Source organism: Polypterus senegalus, chromosome 12 (assembly GCF_016835505.1).
Source record: "Polypterus senegalus isolate Bchr_013 chromosome 12, ASM1683550v1, whole genome shotgun sequence".
NCBI lineage: Eukaryota > Metazoa > Chordata > Cladistia > Polypteriformes > Polypteridae > Polypterus > Polypterus senegalus.
The window spans coordinates 62394805-62416616 of NC_053165.1; the positions used below are offsets into that span (position 1 = coordinate 62394805).

A 21812-nucleotide genomic window follows, 5' to 3' on the forward strand; every position below is an offset into this window, starting at 1 on the left:
TACAACACACAGAACACTTTGAATCTGCAGCATTTATGTGAAGACTGCTGTTAAAAGTATCCGTAGTGACTTAATGAAATAAACTAGCAGCTAATTGAAGGCTTCGCGCTGTAATGAAATCTGGAACCCGCAGCAGCCCATGAGATGGAAAGGGCCGACTAAGAAAGGCCATGTGCTTCCCCGGTGCGGACTTATGGCAGCTCTGAAGTTATTCCCTGTGCAGTTAAGAGAAGTACAACCCCTACAACCCCCTCCCTCCGACAGATGTGCTGTTTAAAAGGTTCGCTCTCCATCAGCATGCACAAAGTCGGCTGGAGGAAGTCTGCAGTGTTTCTTTCTCTTTCTCTCACTCCCTCTTTCTGAGCCATATTGAGACCGAGCCTAATCAAAACAATCTGCCTGTAAAATACCCTGCCGGCTCCCTTCAACATCCGCAGAGGCCAGAAGAAAGAAGCAGAGGGGAGGAAAACATTTTCCTGCAGTTTGAAAGTTTTGGTTTGTTTTTTTTTTTTTTTTAAATCTGAATCAAGGCAACTCGTAGAAGAAGACAAAGAGAGAGAGAAGACCAGCAAACGTAGGGGGAAGACAAAGTCACTGCAATCCAAAACATCCTGTGGTATTTAAGGATATACGTTCATCTTATCAATACAATGAGGAAAACACAAGCATTACGGAGCTGCAAACTGTAAGTACCTGCTGTGCCTCTTTTTTGTGTTGGATGCTATGTAACATATGGCTAACAACAGACAAGTTGGCTACTTCTTACATAAAAAGGGGCAAACATTTTACACCAAAACATTTCTCATACAATACTGAAATCTCTCAGTAGGAATTTCTACTTAAATTCATAATTTCAGGGAGACTAAAATATCAACTTTCGGTCCCAGTCAATAAAGCACACACTTAGGACACTCATTTTTCTCCAGTAAAGTCATTGGTTTTGGAACATCAGCAGTCAGTTCTTTTTGTAATAAAAACCTTCCACACACTGCTTACCCGACATCTAACCGATGGCTTTTAAACGCGCTGCATATCTCATCTGTCTTTACATCCATATCCAAGTCTGCCTATTATCTGTCTGCCAAGTTCTTATATTTTTGTTTAAGAAGCTTGGCAGATGAAATCAATTGGGAAAATTGCTTCTCTCTGGAAACGGGACAAATGTCCCAGCTATCAACATCATGAATGACTAAAGAGACAAGAAATCCATCACATCATACACTCAAGTGGCCCAACAGACTGTCAGAGAATAGCTGAATTAGCGTTGAAAAGGGAAATGTTTCTAATATTTTGGCTGCACATGGCTATTTGTATGTCTGGACCCGACTTTAAAGTGAGGCATCCATCCATTTTCTAAAACTGCTTATTCTAATGCATGGATCAGGAGGCTCTCCGGCATTACACAGTTCTGCTAGGCCAGTCTCTGGGCTCTAATCAACCTAAACTGCACAAGTCTGGAGCAGAAGTAGAATCAAAATGGAAGAAAAGTCACACAGACAGAAGGAAAACGTGCATCTTCTACACAGACAAACAAGGGACTAAGCGTGAAAGCATTTCTATGAGCTGATAGGCAGCAGCAGTGAGCAAGCAGTACGCCATTCAAAAGGTCAGCTGCAAGTTGACGGCACGAAATCAGAGCTCACCTCAACGGAAGTGAAACGTAATTTATGTAGGACCTAAACCCAACAGGCCTTTTGAACAAATAGATAATTAAGAAAGTTGTGTTGGCTGGGATTGGCTCCAACAGACCCCCTGTGACCCTGTAGTTAGGATATAGCGGGTTGGATAAAGGAGGGATAATTAAATAAAGGCAGAACGCATACATTTATAGAGCAAACCTTGACTGAGGAGCACATAATCACTAACTTTTAAACATTAGTCAACTGCAAACCAAGTTCTTCAGATACAAAAACATCCACAGGTGAATGTCTGCTTATTTACATGAACACGGGAAAGGCGCGATTTAAATAAAATGTATTATTATTATTATTACATGGCATATATTGGTCCTAGCGGTAGAACAAAGGATGTACAACTTTTTAATTGCTTGAATACAATTTCAAAAGAAAACAAAGAAATATACGTAATATGAAATAAAGAAGATGCAATGCATGGATTTTAACAGTAAGAGATGTTCTTTCAGACTAACTACTACTAGGATGTGAAGTGTAGTCGACTTCAAATTGTTCCCAAAGAGTCCAGACTATACCACTCAGCAGTCCATTTTCTAACCTGCTTATCTGGTTCAGGATCATAAGGAGCAGCAATGGACGTCAGGCAGAAACAAACCCACACCAGGGTGCCAGTCCATTATACCCATTCATGCCACACTGTAAGTGCCCATGGAGTGGTGGCTGTCAAGATCGCTCTTGGTGTTTTTTTTTTTTTTTACTCTGTACAGAGGTTTTCATTCCAAACAGTTTCCATGTCTGCATATTATTTTTAATTTGAGGGGCATAGAGGTAAATGACAATGAACGAATTTCATGGCCACATTTATATTTTAAAGACATGACAGAGAAAAAAATGAAATTTAAAATATCCTAACATACACATGTCCTTAACTGGTATTGCATTTAACAAAGTGGTCTATAATTTGACCTTTAGCTCAAAAAAAAACAAAAAAAAAAAAACAAAACCACACACACACAGAAATTACAGCAGAATTAATTATGTGCATATAAATAAAAGTTGTCTGCAACGAAAGCCTGCATGCATTCAAAGGGAAACTCCAAAGCTAAAGCTGAGAGGCGCTCTTTAAGTACTTTATAACAGAGTGGAGTCAGGAGGCTAATAATAAATACGAAGTGACTTCAACTATTTTTCGCCAACGTGTAATGAAACTCTAAAAAAGTTATATCGGCAGACGTCACTTACATTTGCAAGAAAAGGTCTCTTGCTGGCTTACCTTTGCTCCTACAGTTTTGTCGCATTTATTTTCACTTGTAAATTTGACCACTAACTGTTTAACTGGTCTTTTATGACGTGACACTAAATGCTTTAACAAGCACGCCAACCACATGCTATTTGGATGGTTTAAAAAATTATTTAGACGACTTTTAAAAAAAAAAAAAGTGTCGCAAACAGCGTCTTCTGCTGCCCAGCATCGTGGACTTGAGAGGGGCAAAGGGTGTGCCGCGCGCGCACACGAGACGAGCGCCTGGTCCGGAGGGGCGCGCGCGGCCGCGGAGAACAATACACAGACGGCGGGGTCAGGGACTGCAGCGCAGCAGTGGTCGGCGCTGAAACAAGCGGTGGGGTTTTTGTTTCGTTTTTTTTAATAGCGTTTGCGTAATTCTAATATAAATAAAAAGGGGGAGAGGAAAACGCCACGCGTCGACCGCAGCTTAAAGGTGGGAGGCGGCAGTAAAACGGGCTCCGAACAGCTGTGAACACAAAAGACCTTCTCTCAGTGGCACTCTGGCCGTGCGGCATTCCCCGGAGTCCGTTATTTTTATTTCAGAAAAATGTTTGGTCTCTGCGTCTTTGTTTGCTATATTTTGCTAAGAAACTTTTTTTTTCAAATCAGTAACTGACAATGGTTGCACAGAATTACAGAACTGGAACACTTTAATGCGTAATGTGATGTAGTGAACCACAAAAAGTGTTAAGGGAATTTTAGCATTTTAAGAAAAACACATATATATATATATATATATATATATATATATATATATAATATATATATATATATACAGTACATACATACATACACAAACATACACAGAGAGATAGAGACAAGCTTATATATGCACAATTTTTAAAACATATACATAAATATATATACACACACACATACAAACTGCAACTGTCAGCATTATAAAAGAACGTGATTGATTGGTTCTAAAATCACTACTGCTCCCCCAAAACAATTCCAGGATTGGAATGGGATTGTTGAGAACTTCACTTGGAAGTGCTGGATGTACAATGTCAAAACACTCAAAGAAAGGATGCCAGTCCACTGCGGTTCATGGCCATATACACATCAAAACACACACATAGTAGCAGCAGCAACTCGAGTACTATCATGCATAGAGTGCATTCAAACAATTCATCCTTGCATGTCCAGCATCATAAACATATTCTCGAGTTAATATAACCTGCACATTTTATAGATTGAGAGAGGATTCATAATACTTGTTTATAGAACGGTGAATATTGGAATTCCATCCACTCGTCAACTTTTATGAAACTAATTTCTCCATTACAGTGTAGTAGGCAGCAATGACCTACCCTGGCAGCACTGGGCCCAAGGCAGGAACGACATCTGTACAGGCTGCAAGTCCTTTTCAGGGCACACACCTTCACACATTGAGATTTTGAGGTACTTTTAGTCAACCTTAACAGTACATCTTTGGGTTTAAAGTATATAGAGAAAGTCCACCCAGACAAAGAGAACACACCAAATTCTCACTGAGAGCAAATGAAGTAGAAAATGAGGCCTGATGTTGTAGCTATGAATCAGTAACTTCAAATGCAGATTCCCAACTGGCATTACAGATTTGTTTAGCGCACCAGCTCAGCCACAGGCAAAATGTATAAAATGGGATTCAGCACTTTTACAAAATAAACACTTTCTATTATATTATATTCAAATATCTAAAGAAAAAGTTGATGTTTAGTTTCACAGAGGAATACAACTACTACAAATGTTATTATTCATTCTTTTATTACCTACTGTGTATAACCAGTATAACTGAGCTAAAATACCACTTTATTTTGAAGGTCTGTTGCTGTTGTGCTGACACAACAAATAAGAATCAATCAACTTTCTTAATACACAAGTAATATATTGATTTATTTTGGAAAAACAGATGAGAAGTAATTCCATACTGGAAAGTAAAAAGTTAGAAATGTCTAATTTTGCTGAACTTTCTTTTTTGTTTTTCTTTAAATACTTTTCATTCCTCAAACAAAGGATTTTACTCTTCTTCTTAGCCCATTTTAATACGTATCCAGATTTGGCTTAAATATTTGATTGGTAAGACAATCGTTAGTCAAGAGTGTTTCTTTCTGATACCTGATATCGACACATCTTATAAAAAATGTGCAATGAAAACGTTCATTATGTTGAGCTTAGATCAAGAAAGAAGTTGCACAGAGCCTTTTAAACACAAAGACCTGTTGTCTTAAGTTCACTCACATTAGCTCTTACTGAAACAGATCTGGAATACTTTTTTTTTTTTTTTAATGATTTCATTCTCGTACTGAAACCCAAGGCTGGCAGGAGTTTCTTACAGTGACCTTTCTACAAGAATCTCTTCTGTTTTACAATATGTGAGGCCTAACGTTTTTCTGCGACTTATCCAATTTGAAAGCTAGAAACGTCTTCTGCGTTTTCAGGCCTCTATGTTCTTTCAGTAGGTCATCCTGGATGATTCGTGCTTATAATGTTAACATGTTGGTTGAATCTGGATAAAGGAAAAAATATTGCATCTTCAGAAGACAATTTGGAATTAGACCAGCAAGTGTCTCATACACATAGGCATGAAGCAATAAGTGGCTAGACGGCAGAAGGAGCTACAGGATTGACAATGAAAGCCGGTCCTAGACAACTTAATACAAACCAGCCAGGCCTCTAATAGGACTATAAAGTATGAGCTTTGATGGGCCCAGAGCTTTTTTTTTGTTAATTAACTTTCTTCAGGTCTTGCTTTCTGTTAATATGCCTCAATTTCCTACAAAGCTTTCTGCTTTAACGCTGCGCTCATTATCTTAATCAGTAGCACATCCTGTCTGGGCCTTGATACTCACAGATGTTGCCGGTTATATTTTTAACTGAGCAGCGGATTGCTATACGCACGCTCTAATACTGGTGCTCTTGTAATGATGGCATTTCATCACAAATGGAAAACAGATGTCTCAAAGACACAAATAAAATAACTTGTTTATCGGACATCCTGATTTCGGCTTTTTAAACACAGCAGACCACTGACTGAGAAACCAGCGCGCTTCTCTTAAAACATTAGAAAAACTCCTCAGGTTTGTATTTACACAACAACACTTTAACAAGCCTGAAAAGATCCACTATATAAAAGGCAATATGTGAAATCCTACCAAATCTAAAAACGGGAGCCTTTGTTGTGTCAGTAATAGCAGAGGAAGGCAACACTGATCTGTGCGGAAGAAGTTTGTGATTAACTGCAAAGCCACATGAGACGTCACCAAGTCGTGTGCTCCAAACCTTCCTGGTCACCAGCCCACGTTCAGACGTCCATTACACTGTTCACAAGCTAATGCAGTACAGCTTCTATATCAGCTGCCATTTTCCTGATTTAGCCTTCAACAAATTAACAGCACACAAAAATGTTCAAAATGTAGCAAAATTGGAATTAACTGCCATTTCCAACATAGCATTTGAAAGTTAGCCAGATGGCAGTAGTGGCCAATGTAAAATACTCGATAAACATTCTTTTGAATGTCATTGACCATGGCGAAAAATACACCTAACTTCGTATTTGCTAGGAAATGAATTAGCTCACTCTTTAAAAATGAGTGTACAACGAGAGTGACTGCGGATTACTGAGGTGACTTGTGGATTTTCTGTTCAGGACTGGCACAACATTTGGTACCTGTCAGCTTTTATTTTATACAGCATTGTTCACAGTATTCACTATCATCATCAGGAGCTTTACACTGAAATGTGAACACCTACTACAATAAAAAGGAAAAGAATTTGGTATTGTGAGGAATTTGGAAAGCACTTTCCTCAGATGCACTGCACAACGTTGGTACACGACACGTTCTGGGGTAAGACCCCGAAATCTGTGACACACGCACGTCACTAAGAAATTCGACAGATCTCTTATGAACACATTGGTTTGGTTCTGGTTGCTTGGTATCTGCTTTATATTATTTTTTTCCTTTTCATTTCAGTCCATTGTGTGTGGCAATGTTAAATATCTTTGCAAAAATAAAAATGTTTTGTGAGAAACTAGTGCACACACACACACACACACACACACACACTCCACAATGGAGGGAAACAGTTTCTAGTTAATAATTTTAGCACCATCTGAACTTATGATATTTTTTCCCTGGTGTCAGATACTAGTATAGCAGACCTTTGATCCACTTAGTCTGTTAAGAAAGACATTTGCTCGTGTCAACTTCTCCACAAAATAACTTCTAGTCCCACTGGCTACTCAACTTAACAAGTCTCCTGTCCAGGATTCGTTTCTATCTTGCAACTGATACTACTAGAATAACCCTCTGCTTCACCAAGTTCAGAAAACGGGGAGTTTCATTTTCATTGTTCACTGCTAATGTCCTGCAAGCTTTAAAAGAGAGATCTGGAGAATATCACGGGAGTCAAGCCAACCTTTTACTTTACCTCCGTCTCACCCCTTCTATCCTGAATAGAGTTTCCTTTCATTTAGAAAGTAGATTGTCGCCAAACTGCAATCTAAACACATTCTGTAGTGTTGCATGTATGCTGTTCAGCTAGAAAAGGTCATTTAAATCTGTTAGGCCTGAAGCAAAACGCAGCCGCGACAGTGTATTTGTCAATACTGAAAAGTCAAAGAGCTAAAAAGGCATAGTAAGCTACTTGGGGGGGAAAAAACCCAAAACACCCACACAAGCACCACATACACATCTGCCAAATGGATTTTCAAGAACAAGCTGGGCCCTCTGCAGTGGGACATATCGTCCCCGCTTGTTTACTCTGTTCCTGTCTGCTAAAATAGTTAGAACTTCCAAAAGAGCAGAGTCAACAAAAAAATTTCCTGCTGAACCTGGAAATCAACTTAGCTTTCTGATCCAACTGTTTAGAGAATCCAAATTGAGTCAACTCCAGGATTTACATTTTTTCTTTTTTATGGCAGAGCACTGCTTTTTTCACAATGCTCTTTCAAGGAGTCCTCTTTCACAAAAACAAATGAAGAACAAAAAGGAAATGGCAGAAATGCGTGATACGTTATGACAGGTAAAGCTTTCTGTGATTATAATACTGCAGTACCGTTTGGTAAATAGTCGACCACATTTACATATTTTGAAGGATAGCTTTATTCAAAGAGACTTGGAAAATGTGGGATTGAGCTGATGACATCTTTCTTTTTTTTTTTTCCAATTGGAGCGCAGGCGGGTGAAATGACTTGCTGATAGTCACATTGTGTCAGTAGTGGGATAAGAATCCACAACCTCAGACTGTGAAGTCCAAAGCCTGAAAACGAGTCAGCTATAGAAATTCTCCTATTTACACAGAATGTGTCTATAGGGTGGCCCAGATCTAATTATGCAATTTTCATTACGCTATAACTTATTAAGTTTATTACTTAGAAAAATCTCCCGGGAAATCCCGGACCATAGAGAAGTGTGCAAACTGACGACGTGAGGAATCGTCTCCGCATAAATCAGTCATCCAGACAATCTGGATCTGCATATTTAGATCGGGACCACCCTGTAACAATTTACATCTATTCCCAAAATGAACTGAGCTAACATAATAAATATACCATAATAGCAGGTGGCAGGGACTGACAAAAGACACTGAGCTGAACTGTAGTCAGACAAGAACACAATTCAAAATATTAAATTACCAAAGTGTTTCAGATCAAAACTCACGTTTATTAGGATGATACAAAGGTCAAACCCTGAATTCCTTTTCATTTTCAAATGCTCTAGAAATAATCTCTTTCATAATGACACTTTCCTTTTTAAATTTAAACAAATTTGACACAAGCCACCGAAGCCAAGCTCAGACTTCAATAACATGATGATGCACCCATGTTTTTGTGCGATTAGCAATGGTAGAGTAAACAAGACAGCTAATGACTTCAGAATTTAAAAAATATATCAAATTTAAATTCCTAACTTTCTGCACAATTAACGAGGAGTTCTGGTTGCACATAGATTAACTCTTACTTGTCTCAAGGTAAAGGATTCTGTTCAATGGGTGGTAATTCCTACTACAAAAAGAAAAATATTTACACTTTTCATGGAAGGAGACTTTCATTACTGATAGACGGCTTATAACGCCAAAAGACTGGGCGTGAAAACTATCCCATTTACTATGTCTGTGTAGCTTGCACGTTCTCTGTTTATCTGTAACGTTAAGCGATAAACTGGTAAGCCCCCTAAAGGCTGTTTGACAGCGTACCCTGCTGTTCCAGTTCTGAGTTTAGAGCTTCTTTACATTCTACTATAGATGGCCATTTTACTGTAAATTTAGCATCACATTATTTAATGCTACAATATGTAGTCACTGTTTTTGGGTGTGTATTCTGTATAATGCTGGCTGAGACTTCTATGTGCTAAGATCCAAATCTATTGCGCAGTAGAGCGAGAGGAGGCTGGGAGCATGTGCTGATCTCACTGCGTCGCCGTACCCGCCACACAACGAGCCGCCCAGACACCTCAGTACCACACTGCAATGGTGGGAGATGATTTTTTAAACAGTAGCTTAAGTGCCAGTCCTGATTTTGCAGTAAAGCATAGATATCTGAATGTACATCATGTGAACTACACAGTTGGTCCAAATTTGCAAAAACAAGCTCCTCTCTGCACAATTTTAAAACATGCAAAATATAAAAATACATATATATCTATACACACACATTTTTAACCCATATCCAGGTACTTTGTTTTGCCTATGAATATATTTCACTAATGGGTACCAAATTTTGAGGCTTTCCTTATTTTGCTGGCCTGCAGATATAACTAACTCTATGGCAAAGTCTAAAAGTTTGATACAATACATTAGCGGTAGGGTCTCCATCATTTGTAATTTTCAAATTGTTTTTACTCAGACTCCTTATCTGAGCTTCCTGATGCCTGTTTTTAATTATATAATAATTGCTGCACTTCCCCTGGTCCAAATGGTTTCTTAGTAAAAGACTTCATTTTCTAGCAGCTTCATAATTTTACTTTTGCTAGTTCAATGACTATCAGTGCAGGCCATTTTTCCTTAGGTTTCTTTGTCAGAAGTTATTATTTTAGTAAGAACAACACAGAAAAGGTTGAAGTTGTTGTCGTTCTTTTATCTCTACATCTACAGCATGACCACCCTGCTCTTTTGCAGTTTTAACGCAGACTTTAAGACACTGCTAACAGAGTTCTTCACTACAGGATGATGTACAGTACGCTAGTGCTTTATACACAGCAGACAGTGAGCAGGAATGGTTTACTTTAAACAGAGAGGGTTTCTTACTGAAGTAACCCTCTAAAGCAGGGGTGTCGAACTCCAGTCTTGGAAGGCCGCAGTGGCTGCAGGTTTTCATTCTAACCATCTTCTTAATGACCAGTTTTTGATGCCGATTAACTTCTTTAGTCTTATCTTTAATTAGCTTGAATCAGGCCCCTTAGTTGTTTTTTTCCTTAATTAGCAGCCAGACAGTAATGAGACATAAAACAAACAGGACATGACCAGCTCACCTGTACCCATCAAACTAAATCTGAAAATAAAGATGAAGGTCTCAGTAAGGTTGATCCCTCAGGTTACCAAAACATTTTAGGAGTTCTTAGAAAAAAACATAATATCAACAGTTTTGAAAATGTCTGCTGTAGCAAAAAGAGAGCAGCAACAAGCCATGGAATTGAACAACGGGTTTAACTGACAGCAAGAATCAGCTTTCATTAGGAACTGGTTGGAATTTGAAGCCCCAATTTAGCTGGTCATCGGTTGGCTCGTTTCATGTCTCATTTCTGTTTGGCTGTCATTTAATAAAGAAAAGAATCAATTCAGAAGACTTAATCCTTAAAAACAGAGCTATTAAAAGAGAGGGAAAAGAAGTTAATTAGCAGTGAAAAATGAACACCGATTAGGAAAAGGGTTAGAAAGAAAACCTGCACCCACTGAGGCCCTCCAGGCCTGGAGTTTGACACCCGTGCTCTAGAGGACACTGGTGCTGATTCTACAGGGATACATGTAGCTGTTTATTTTTAAAGTAGAATGTCCTTAGGCATACAGTATTACATAATAATCATCCATCCATCCATCCATCCATTATCCAATCCGCTATATCTGAACTACAGGGTCATGGGGTCTCCTGGAGCCAATCCCAGCCAACACAGGGCACAAGGTAGGAAACAAACCCCGGGCAGGGTGCCAGCCCACCGCAGGACACACACACACACGGGACAATTTAGGATCGCCAATGCACCTAGCCTGCATGTCTTTGGGCTGTGGGAGGAAACCCACGCAGACACGGGGAGAACATGCAAACTCCCCGGGAAGCAAACCCAGGACTCCTAACTGCGAGGCTGCACCATGCTGCCCACATAATAATCATTTCTTTAAAAATTCAGTGAAATGATTAGAATGAGGAATTATTCTTCCATAATTTCCACTTGCTAAACTCTACACAGGATCTCCAACCAGGCAAAATGAGAAAAAGGTGTTTCTCAACCATTCCTTCTAGTGCCTTGGTTTTACCAAAAGAGTTTTCAGACTAAGCTTTATCAGGTTCCAGAACACCGCAGCAATTTCATTTCCAGTTTTGCAATGAACCTTGTACTCCTTTAGGTCACTTATAATTTGAGTATGAACTCATACATCCTTCCTGATTCTAGTGTGATGGACTCTCCACTTTCTACAAAGCATGCCTTAATCTTTGTAGGGATGAAAGCTTTACTCATTACAAAGCTATGGTACTGTAACACAAGGCATGCTTGCATTCTCAAACCTGCTTAATCCTATTCAAGGTCATGGGGGGCTGCAGCCTATTCTGGCAGCCCTGGGCACAAGGCTGAAAGCAACCCTGGAATCTGTGCCAATCTGTTTCTGAGCCATAAACAACTCATCATTATGGAGGAATTGAGAAATGACACCATTTATCGACCAACTGAACACATTAAAATATGACAAGTGAGAAGGGGCCAGAGCTGCTTGAAAAGCCTGCATATTGTGATCTGTTCAGTTAGCCAATAAAAGGTGTCACTTTGCCTCACTTCTTATTGTGCCGTCTTATCCATTACAGGTACAACACCCTGCCACTCACTAGATTATAGAGGCATTAATCCAGTTTTCACAGGCAGCTGCTCTGCATTCATGTTTTTATAGACACAAAAATGAAGTAGAGATTCCTATTAATATGTACATAATGATGTTTTGGCAGGGCCTCCTATCTTAGCAGGCAATTCGAAACAACTTTACTATAAACCTGTATTTGTATAGTGCATTGGGTAAATGAATATGCCAAATAAATAACAAACATACATACAACTCATACACATCAGTGTCTGTCATTTTCAGAAAGAACTCTGCAACTGTGGCAGTGCCTGAACAGTCTAATTAACTTCTGTAATTCAAAAAGCAAATTAAGTCGTGGACCTGTTGCAATGAACAATGCAATGGCATCGCTACCCCACAGAGAGAAACTGATTGTAGTTTCCCAGCCCACAGATGGAGCTCCTTTAGCTCAGCAGGGTGGGCCAGACTTTTATCTACGCTGAACCAGGGGAGGTTGTAGGTTTGACTCCAGGAGGGAGTGCAGAGTGCAAATAAATACCCAGTGGGGGCCCAGTCACCCTGTCCTATATTTATTCAATTCAACCTTTAACCATTGAAACATTGTAAACCAGTATTAATGGCCTCTAGTAACAAAACAAATCTTGCATCCATACTTATTTAGAGACATCAAATTCTTGCAAAGAAAATACATATATATTCAATGCATTTCTTGTTCCCAAAAATTCTAAATTTAAACATTGGCTTTTCATTTCAGTCTTGAAATTAGAACATCTGGATGGATACAATCAAAATCAAACCAAGCAAAAAATGACCCACTTTGGTCTAGAGACTGCTCTAATCACTCAGAGACAGCCACTGCTATCTTAGTGCAGAATGGTTAAGTTTCGCATTGACGTCAAAATTCTCCTGTTAACATTTAAGGCTATCCACAACCTTGTCCCTCCATGTTGCCTTTCCCTCCCGCACCTTTAGATCCTCTTCTTCCATCCAGTTGACTGTCCCCTTCGCCCGTCTCAGCTTAGAAATATTGATTCATTCTCACTCTTTAAATCTAAACTTAAAACTCATTTGTTTAAGGCTGCCTGCGGTGGGCTGGCGCCCTGCCCGGGGTTTGTTTCCTGCCTTGTGCCCTGTGTTGGCTGGTATTGGCTCCAGCAGACCCCCCGTGTCCCTGTAGTTAGGATATAGCGGGTTGGATGATGGATGTTCAAGTTTGCTTTTTCTCTTTTTCTGTCTGATTTTAAAAATTTTTATATTTTTAGTTTTGTTTGTAATGTGAGTTTTATCTATTGTTCGGTGTCCTTGAGTGTTTAGAAAGGCAAATACAAATAAATAAAATATATATATACTAGACATTAAGCCCGTTACAATAACACAGTCTATATTAAATGGCAAGGGACCTTGTATGTAGCTGTAATATACGTCACTGTATTGTGTGCCTTTAATTTTCTCTCTCAGTAATACTGGTTTGTATTTCCGGAAAATGCCTGTAATTTTGTCTGACAGTAATACAGTGGAACCTCGGTTCACGACCATAATTCGTTCCAAAACTCTGGTTGTAACCCAATTTGGTCGTGAACCAAAGTAATTTCCCCCATAGGATTGTATGTAAATACAATTAATCCATTCCAGACCGTACAAACTGTATGTAAATATATATATATTTTTAAGTTTTTAAGCACAAATATAGTTAATTATACCATTGAATGCACAGCGTAATAGTAAACTAAATGTAAAAACATTGAATAACACTAAGAAAACCTTTAACAACAGAGAAAACTAACACTGCAAGAGTTCGCGCCATAGCCTTACGACCCGCTTGCTAAAAACACTTTTTTTAATGAGTTTTAAGCACCTGAAAAAAATGAACATTTGAAAAATCTGTAATTTAATAAACAACTAAGAAAAGTAACATTGCAACAATGTGTGTGTGTGTGTGTGTGTGTCACTCTCTCTCGCGGGCCTGCGTGTGTGTGTCTCTCGCATCTGTGTCTGTCTGTCTCTCGCCTGTGTGTGTCTGTGTGTGTGTGTGTGTGTCTCTCTCTCTCTGCACAGGAAGAGACTGAACACGTGCTGTGTGGCCCCGCGCATGCGCACTTCACCAGAAGACACACACACACGGACACTGGACGCATACAAGGGTTTTATTAAAGAGGATGTGCAGTAATTACAGGCCTTCTTGTAAAGCTCTGTTCATATTGCATTGTTACTGCATGGAGTGGCTTTAAGGTTTTAGACACAAGAGTGCATTTTTTCCCAGAATCCTCTTAAGAAGTATCCTGTCCAAACATTGTAACTGCAGTTGAGCTCTCCTGCCACATCAACAGCACTAACTCCCTTATCTTTTACTTCACCGATGTTTTTGTGATCAGCACATTAAATACAGAGCTGCCATTCACAATTTGTACAATCTTCTGCTGCTCATAAAATAATTGGAAGCCTGATGGTTTTACACTTTTACCATTGTGATCCTGACTTGATACTGGCCACAATGATTTAAAAAGATGCGCTGTGCTTTACACGAGGCGTGTTTTGGTGAGAATCTGTCACCACCTGAGGTCTTGACAACTGAAAAAAAAGAACTGTGAGATGTTAACCTCATCTTTAATTATCAGATCCACTCTTATAAATCCTATTCTAAACAAAGCACATTAGACATGTTTAACCTTTTATTTTTCCTCTTGGATATTACTGAGATACTAGGGAAATTACCTGGGTGAGGTACATCAAATAAACTGTATATTATATGCTATATATAAATACTTTCCATTTTGACATCTGGTATAATAGCTCATTAACACAACAAATTTGGAGCGGAGTGGTGGCTCTGAGGCTACGGATCTGCACTGGTATCCCGAAGGTTGCCGGTTTGAATCCCCGTCACTGCCAAAGGAGATCCTACTCTGCTGGGCCCTTGAGCAAGACCCCTAACCTTCAATTGCTCCAGGGGTGCTGCACAATGGCTGACCCTGCACTCTGACCCCAAGGGGTATGCGAAAACAAACAAATTCTTAATATGAGAAATTGTATAAGGCGAAATAAAGAAAAAAAAAAAAATACTGCGCTTTACATTACAACTTTACATTAGAACACTGATGCAACAGCATGTACTTCAGGAATTATCAACTGCCTAGGAGACATGAAAAGTTCACATTAGACTAGTTTGAAAAAACATTTATATGTATATATTTATGTTAGAAAAAAATCGGACTCCGATTAATCACGGGTACAGTAAGTTAGGTGTATGAACTCAGTGTAACAGGCAGCAGACCTGCTGGATTTACCACATCTGAATGAGGTATGTAATCGGATCTGGGACAAGTCAGTGGAAAAGTTCTAGTCTAAGGAAAACAGAAACATCTGGAATCGCAAAACGAGCAAGTCACATTTTTAGCTCGGTTTCTGAGGGAACCATAAATCAAATGCTGCACATGCTGCATATATTATTGAATACTTAATACTTTAAAGCGCAAACCACAAGTCTACAGTAAATCAAAGACTCTTGTAGGTTTGCAGCACAGGAGGCAGTTTAGCAGATGCTGTGTTTCTAAAAAAAAAAAAAAACATTAAAAGTATATGGTGTAAATTTTACAATATTATATGCATAATATAAAAGCTACCCTTTAATGACATACATTCTGGGGCTGGTTCCTGTCTTGTGTTTGATACTTTCATGTCTTCATCGAACTTTACCATGACACTGTACTGGAATAAGCAGGGCTAAGAATGAATAGAAAAGATACATAAATAAAAAGATTCTGTATACATGGGGATAAATTAAAAATGGTCACCTTTCATCAACTTGAACAGAAAAAATGACAACGATTTAATACCTCTAAAAATGTACTACCCACTTAAAACCATATGCGTTGTAATAACTTTATGGGAATAACAACCTGTGGTTTTAGCCCATCTTTTTCATATATGCACAGATCTACCTATTCATTCATACATATGACCATTGTGAGGGACTGGACACACACACCTTAAGTGTCTTATTTTTTTTTATAAAATACAAAACACGCCACCCGTTCATAATGTGTTAAAAAATAAATGAGATTAAAAAAAAAAAACACTTTATTCCTTCATGGCCACACTTCTATTCAAACATTCGCCCCCTGCTCAAGAAAGGTCTCCTCCATCGTGACACAATTTCAACTCGGGCTTGTTACTGTATAAATGTTTTCAATGGTCTTCATTTTGTTTTATCTTTTTAAGAAATCTCTACTATGACTTATGCTTACCAGTTACATGTCGGTACGTTTCCATTAGAGGGTAGATGAACACGTCAAAGCTGTCTACTTGAAATTGAATTAAGAAAACAAAAAAATCATGGTTTTTTTTTTCCATCTTTACATTTCAGGCTCAATGGCAGCATGGGTCAAAGGGTTCTTTTACTGTCCATGACGTGTCTCTTGCTAATGTGGCCCTGCTGCTGTGACTCAAGGTCACTGCACTCTACGATAGCCATGACCTCCGAGGAACAGAGTGGCGATGAGGAGATTTCTGTCTTTACAACCCACTCAACTGAGATCACCCCTCAGATTTCCACTACAATGACTACCAGTGCCACAAGAATTCCATTGAAGCCTTTCAACCTACGCAAGATTGTGCAGTTTCTTCAGGAGAACATGTTACTGATCATCGTTGTGGCTTCATTGCTAGCGGTCATCATTTTTATTGTTTGTTGTGCTTCTGTACTTCGCCATAAACATAAAGTCAATGCTTATTATCCATCCTCATTTCCCACCAAAAAATATGTGGATCATCAGGATAAGGCAGGAGGCAGCAAAAGCTTCAATGAAATACCGGAGAAGACCACTAACTGCCAGAATGTGGAACAGGTGGATTCCACTAAGCAGCTCCAAGCAGACATTAAAGCAGCAGCCCAAAGCCTGAGATCTCCTTCTAAGGCTCCACTGAACACTCAAGACCCTAAACTATCCCAGCAAAACGCAGACGTCACAGCTCCACAAAACAATATTGAACTTCCAGGAAACTCCTTACAAACACAAAAAGATTCTGTCACACTATCGTCACCTTCGGTGAACAGGTCACCAGAGATCAGTCACCATCAGTTGCAGGAAGCTTGTCCGAATCAAACAACAACTCCCCAAGACTCAGACCCACCCGCTACATCCATTTGTCAAGACATTCAGAATAAAGCTGCAAGTCAAGAGGCTGAACTGGTCAATCCAGAAAATGCAGTCGTTCACCAAGGCAATCAGGAGTGTCAGCCAAGCAGTTTGGAGAACCAGGAAGTGATTCAATCAAATAGCCAGGAGACCCAGGAAGTGGTTCAGCCAAACAGTTGTGAGACCCAAGAAGTAGTTCAGGCCAGCAGTGAGGAGACCCCGCAAACAGTTTGTCCTGAAACTGAGAAAGTACAAGGCGCTTCTGTGACAATTGAGCCAACCACAGCTGCACTATGTGAGGAAAGTCAGAGCTCTGCCACCCCAGGATGCCCAAATATTAGTGGGGAGACCACTGCATTTTAGAAACGGACAAGCAGCGGGTATGTGAACCCAAAGGCTCTGGTTTTTGTTCATCATGACAAAACACCACAGTGCCATTTTCTAGCTTCCTAAATGTCTGCTTTTACAGTTTGTTCTTAGATACAAATTGAAATCACCGGAAATAGTTTCAGCAAAAACCCAGAAACCCTTCAATGGGACACTGTTGGTAACTGGGACTCAAGGGTATGCCAGTGACCTTTGAGCAACATTCCTACAGTGGAATATTGACAAGTGCTCCTTCACTTTGGGTAACCATTTACATTCCAAAGTTCACTTTTTTTTTTGCTTACACTCGTTGAGGTTGAACCTTTGTTTACGAGTTTGTTTTTTAGAGCCTGGCGATATGGAAAATGTGGGGTTACGTTCTGCATTGGAGCCTCACAACACGCTTTACTGAAAGCATTCACAGACACTGAATGATTTTTATACAAAGCCAAAGAGTAGGACCAAGTCTTATACAATTCTGGTCTTGTGTATTGATTATTTTCTAAATACCTATACTTTTTTTTTTTTAAAAAGAAAAAGATTCTTGTATTAAACTTGAGACATGAGACTCTATGGGCTACTGCTTGTCATGAGTATCAGTCATTAACTTTCTTCAATTCGTAGGAAATCGTATTTTAAAAAAAAAAAAAATGAATGCAGTATGTATCTCAATTTTATTTTTTAGTTTAATCTTAAGTTACATTAACCATAGTTTAGGGGAAAGGTGCATGTAGGAAGATCATATCATATTGCTATAGAAATTGTGATCAGTATATAAGGAACATATTTGGAGTTTTTGTTTTCTTGTGGCCTAACCAGGTGTGTTATGTAGACCCAAGAGAGTCTGCCAAAGCTGTTCAGGAGGGTCCAAGGGAAATTAAAATGTCTTTTTTATATCAACTTACATTGCATATCCTTCAAAGAATGTGCTTGGTAATGGATGTGTCCGAGACTGTTTGGTGGCTTCATGTCAAGAGACGTTTCTCTTTCAGCTCTGTTAAAACGGCTCTTTGTTGCTCCAGAGGCCCATAGCCCAAAGTGGCATGTTTTCACCACTCCATGGAGGTGTTGGATTTCATTTGTTTTTTTTTTTTTTTTTTTATCACATCACCACTAACAAATGCTTGCTAGAAGGGAGCTTCAACTCAAGTCTGCAATTCATTATTTTATGTTCTATATGGTAACATGAACAATATACCCCAATGAGCCACAATCAATTAATCAATCAATCCTTATTTATTTAGGACTTTGCACGTTCACAAGGTACACATCTCTGAAAAGAACACCACAATAAAAATTACATTCTTCTACACCAGCAGCTATGCCACCCTAAAGCTCTTGATAAGTTTTGCTGTGCTTTTTAAACCATCATTGCAAGTATACTGCTTCTTCTATTTATACCTTCATAGAACATCGGAATGTTTTTAATAATGTATTCATTAAATGAATTGTCTTTTTTTTCTGGAGTGAATTTTGAAACTGCAATTTGAAATGAAAATAATTAGACCAATAAAGAACTAACTTCAAATAAAGTGTCTCTCAGCATTAACTGGTCTTTTCTTTCTATGCAAACATTTCATATTTAAACTATTAAGACACATTTTGTGAAATAGAGCGATGACAGGATCATCATCATAGGAGGTTTTTTTTTTCATTATCATATTAACAAGGATCTCCCTAAGACTCCTATTACCCAAATGACAGGGACTTCCTTTGACTCCTCTTCATCACCACACCATTGGGCAAACTCCTGAAAAACCCTCTTTGTTATCATAGTGAAAAGAAACTCATTATGACTACTCTGTTGTTTATTACCAATGGTGAAATCCTAACTTCCACCATAATGACTTGGTCCTCCCAATAACTCCTCTATATTACAATAAATTGCAGACTCCTTTTGGATCTTCTATTTCCAACCACCATGGAGTACCCTGTCTTGGGAGGGTTTTATTTTAGCAATGAGGAAGGCAGAATGAATGTTACAACACACTATATTTCAGCTGGTTATACGTTCTTTTTAATCCCACTAAAGGCAGGTCCTGGAGCTTATTCATGGTAACAGTAAGGTAGATGTTGGAATTAAAAGGCTTACAGTGCAATTATCTATCCTTTAGGTCATGTCAGAGCACTAGGTTACCCTTGAGGTCTCTGATGTTATTTTTCCATGGATTAAGTGACTTTGAAAATGTGAGGAGTTCTAGGGATGAAGTAGTGGCATTTGAAGGTTCTGGCAGTGCAGTTAAATCAGTATTCATTTTGGTTTTCTAGATCACACCCCATTTGTCCATTCTGGTTTTATGCAGGCCCCAGGCTGTACGTTTCAAGAACAGCAATTGTGTTAAAGACGTCTCACCTCATCAAGGTGCTCAAAAGCAGTGTGGAGGACCAGTAAGATGGCACCAGCCACCACATGCTAATATATGAGGCAGGAGTCACATTTAAGAATAATATGATTGACACAACTCTCTGAGCACTCCCACAGCACATGGCATCAGTCGTTCAGATTACTTTTCTTCATGTTTTGGAAATTCGTGGTGGTTTTTTTTTTTTTCTTTCTTTTTCTTAAAATGGCAAGTTTGACACACTGGTGGAAAACTAAGTTTATGCAGTGAATTGAAACCTTAGGTCTTTGCTATTCTGAACTTAAAAAGGGTTTGAATGATGCTCTCTCCCACTATGCATCTACCTGTATATATAACTAAGCTTCCCCCACGTTTGGTGAACCAATGGTTTTCCACTCAATGAGTGCTTATCCAGTTACTGTACATTTTTTGCAAAAAAATTTTTGTTGGTATCAAGACAAAGTAAAATATACACTATGAAGTGAAGCTGTAAGTACAATGGGCACCCATTCAAGCTTCAGTGGTCTAACCTATTTAATCAATTCAGGATTATAGCTGGACCAAAGCCGATTATGGCCACAAAGGAGAGAAGACAGGAACCAACCCCGGACAGAGTGCCAGTTTATTGCACAGCATATTCACTTATACTGGACCAAGTTACAGATGCACCTCTTCAGCATGTGGAAGGAAACCTAAAGAACTCAAAAGGAAAAAGTCCACGCAAGCACAAGACAATAAATAAATACAAAAATAATGAATGCACTTGCTCTATTATTTCTGTATGTGCTCTTTGGTAGATAAAAACATTCATAGGAGGGATTAGCCTTTTATTTTTTTTCCTTTGGGAAATAAGCCAATGCTACTGCCAGACTTTCATTTCAGCAGGGAGGCTCAAGTTAAAACCAACCATAAATTTCCCACACCCTACTCCACGTCACTCTGCCAGTCTTCTCTTGCTTTAGCTTTGGGTGGAGCACACCAATGTTGTACTCTAAGCAGTAAGATGAGCCAAGGACTGACACATTACTGACCTCGGGCCTACTTACACTCTGCACCTTTAATTTTTCACCCCACCCTTTCCTCAATGGATGCATCTGCCTTTCCTGACCAATATTTCGCCACCCATGAAATAGTCTAATTTTTTCTCATTCCCTTCACCACAAATACCTCAGGATTAACTCTGGCAAGCCTTCTTTGGCTCAAAACACACTTTTGCACCTTTGATTTAGATGCAGTTTCATCAGTTAAAAGACAAGAAAAATATTTTGGGGGTTTCAGTACTCCTAGATGTTTTTCGATGCTGGTGGTATTGGGTCTTATTCTTATTGAAACTGTGAGACTCACAAGTGCTATCCATGGGGAGAGAAAAAAAAAAAAAAGAGTTTAGGGTCTGTCAACTACGTTTGAGTGTTTATGACTGCTTCATGGTGACGGTGGCTCATTCAGTCAAAGGAGATGCTTTAGGAAATGTCAGTACTCTGTCACTCACTGCAAGCACAGGTAACCTTGAACGAGTGGCTACTGCATGCCTACAGGATTGATGAAAATCAGAGGTGTGTATACTGATGGACAGAGACTAACTCACAAAAAACATGGAGTCACTGAACAAACAATTTGATAAGGTGGCAGATGCAGACAACAGCTGCTCCACACAATTCATTCCCATACAGATATTGGCCTTGTCCCCTCTGTTCTTATAGACGTGGGGGTGGTTGGGGTTGGAGTCTGGTAAGCCGGTGGATCAATACACATGTATAGTTATCAAAGCCAAGATGCTAACCACCAACTTTAAAAAGTATGAGGCACCCCTAACTGAAGGGGGGTTGCCCTGTAGAGGATCATCAGCTTAAATTTTTTTAAAGTCAGAATCATTTTATTTAAGTGAACGCAACACTTCTCGGCTATTGTGAAGACAGCTCAGAGTTCTTGTCTGAGGAAAGCTCAAATATCCATAACTCACACACTTCTACAGGCATATGGCAAAGGCCATACTGACTGGATACGGAAAATCCAGATCTTGCACCTACTCAGTTCAGGAACACAAAGATTACTAGTACAC

The 21812-nt window shown here is 39.2% G+C and overlaps 1 protein-coding gene across 1 annotated transcript; it reads left to right on the plus strand.

The window, feature by feature from the left end:
* tmem119a (transmembrane protein 119a) lies at positions 1-18948 on the plus strand. The gene is made up of 2 exons (XM_039771838.1): positions 1-685; positions 16274-18948. The coding sequence occupies exons 1-2, from the start codon at positions 651-653 to the stop codon at positions 17406-17408; spliced, it is 1170 nt and encodes a 389-aa protein (XP_039627772.1). The 5' UTR covers positions 1-650; the 3' UTR covers positions 17409-18948.
* The last annotated feature ends 2864 nt before the right edge of the window (positions 18949-21812 follow it).

Bases quoted from the DNA above. Each gene is read 5' to 3' on its own strand.
- tmem119a (XM_039771838.1), top strand. From the start codon at position 651: ATGAGGAAAACACAAGCATTACGGAGCTGCAAACT. The intron at 686-16,273 runs GTAAGTACCTGC...TTTACATTTCAG, and splicing joins GCATTACGGAGCTGCAAACT to GCTCAATGGCAGCATGGGTC.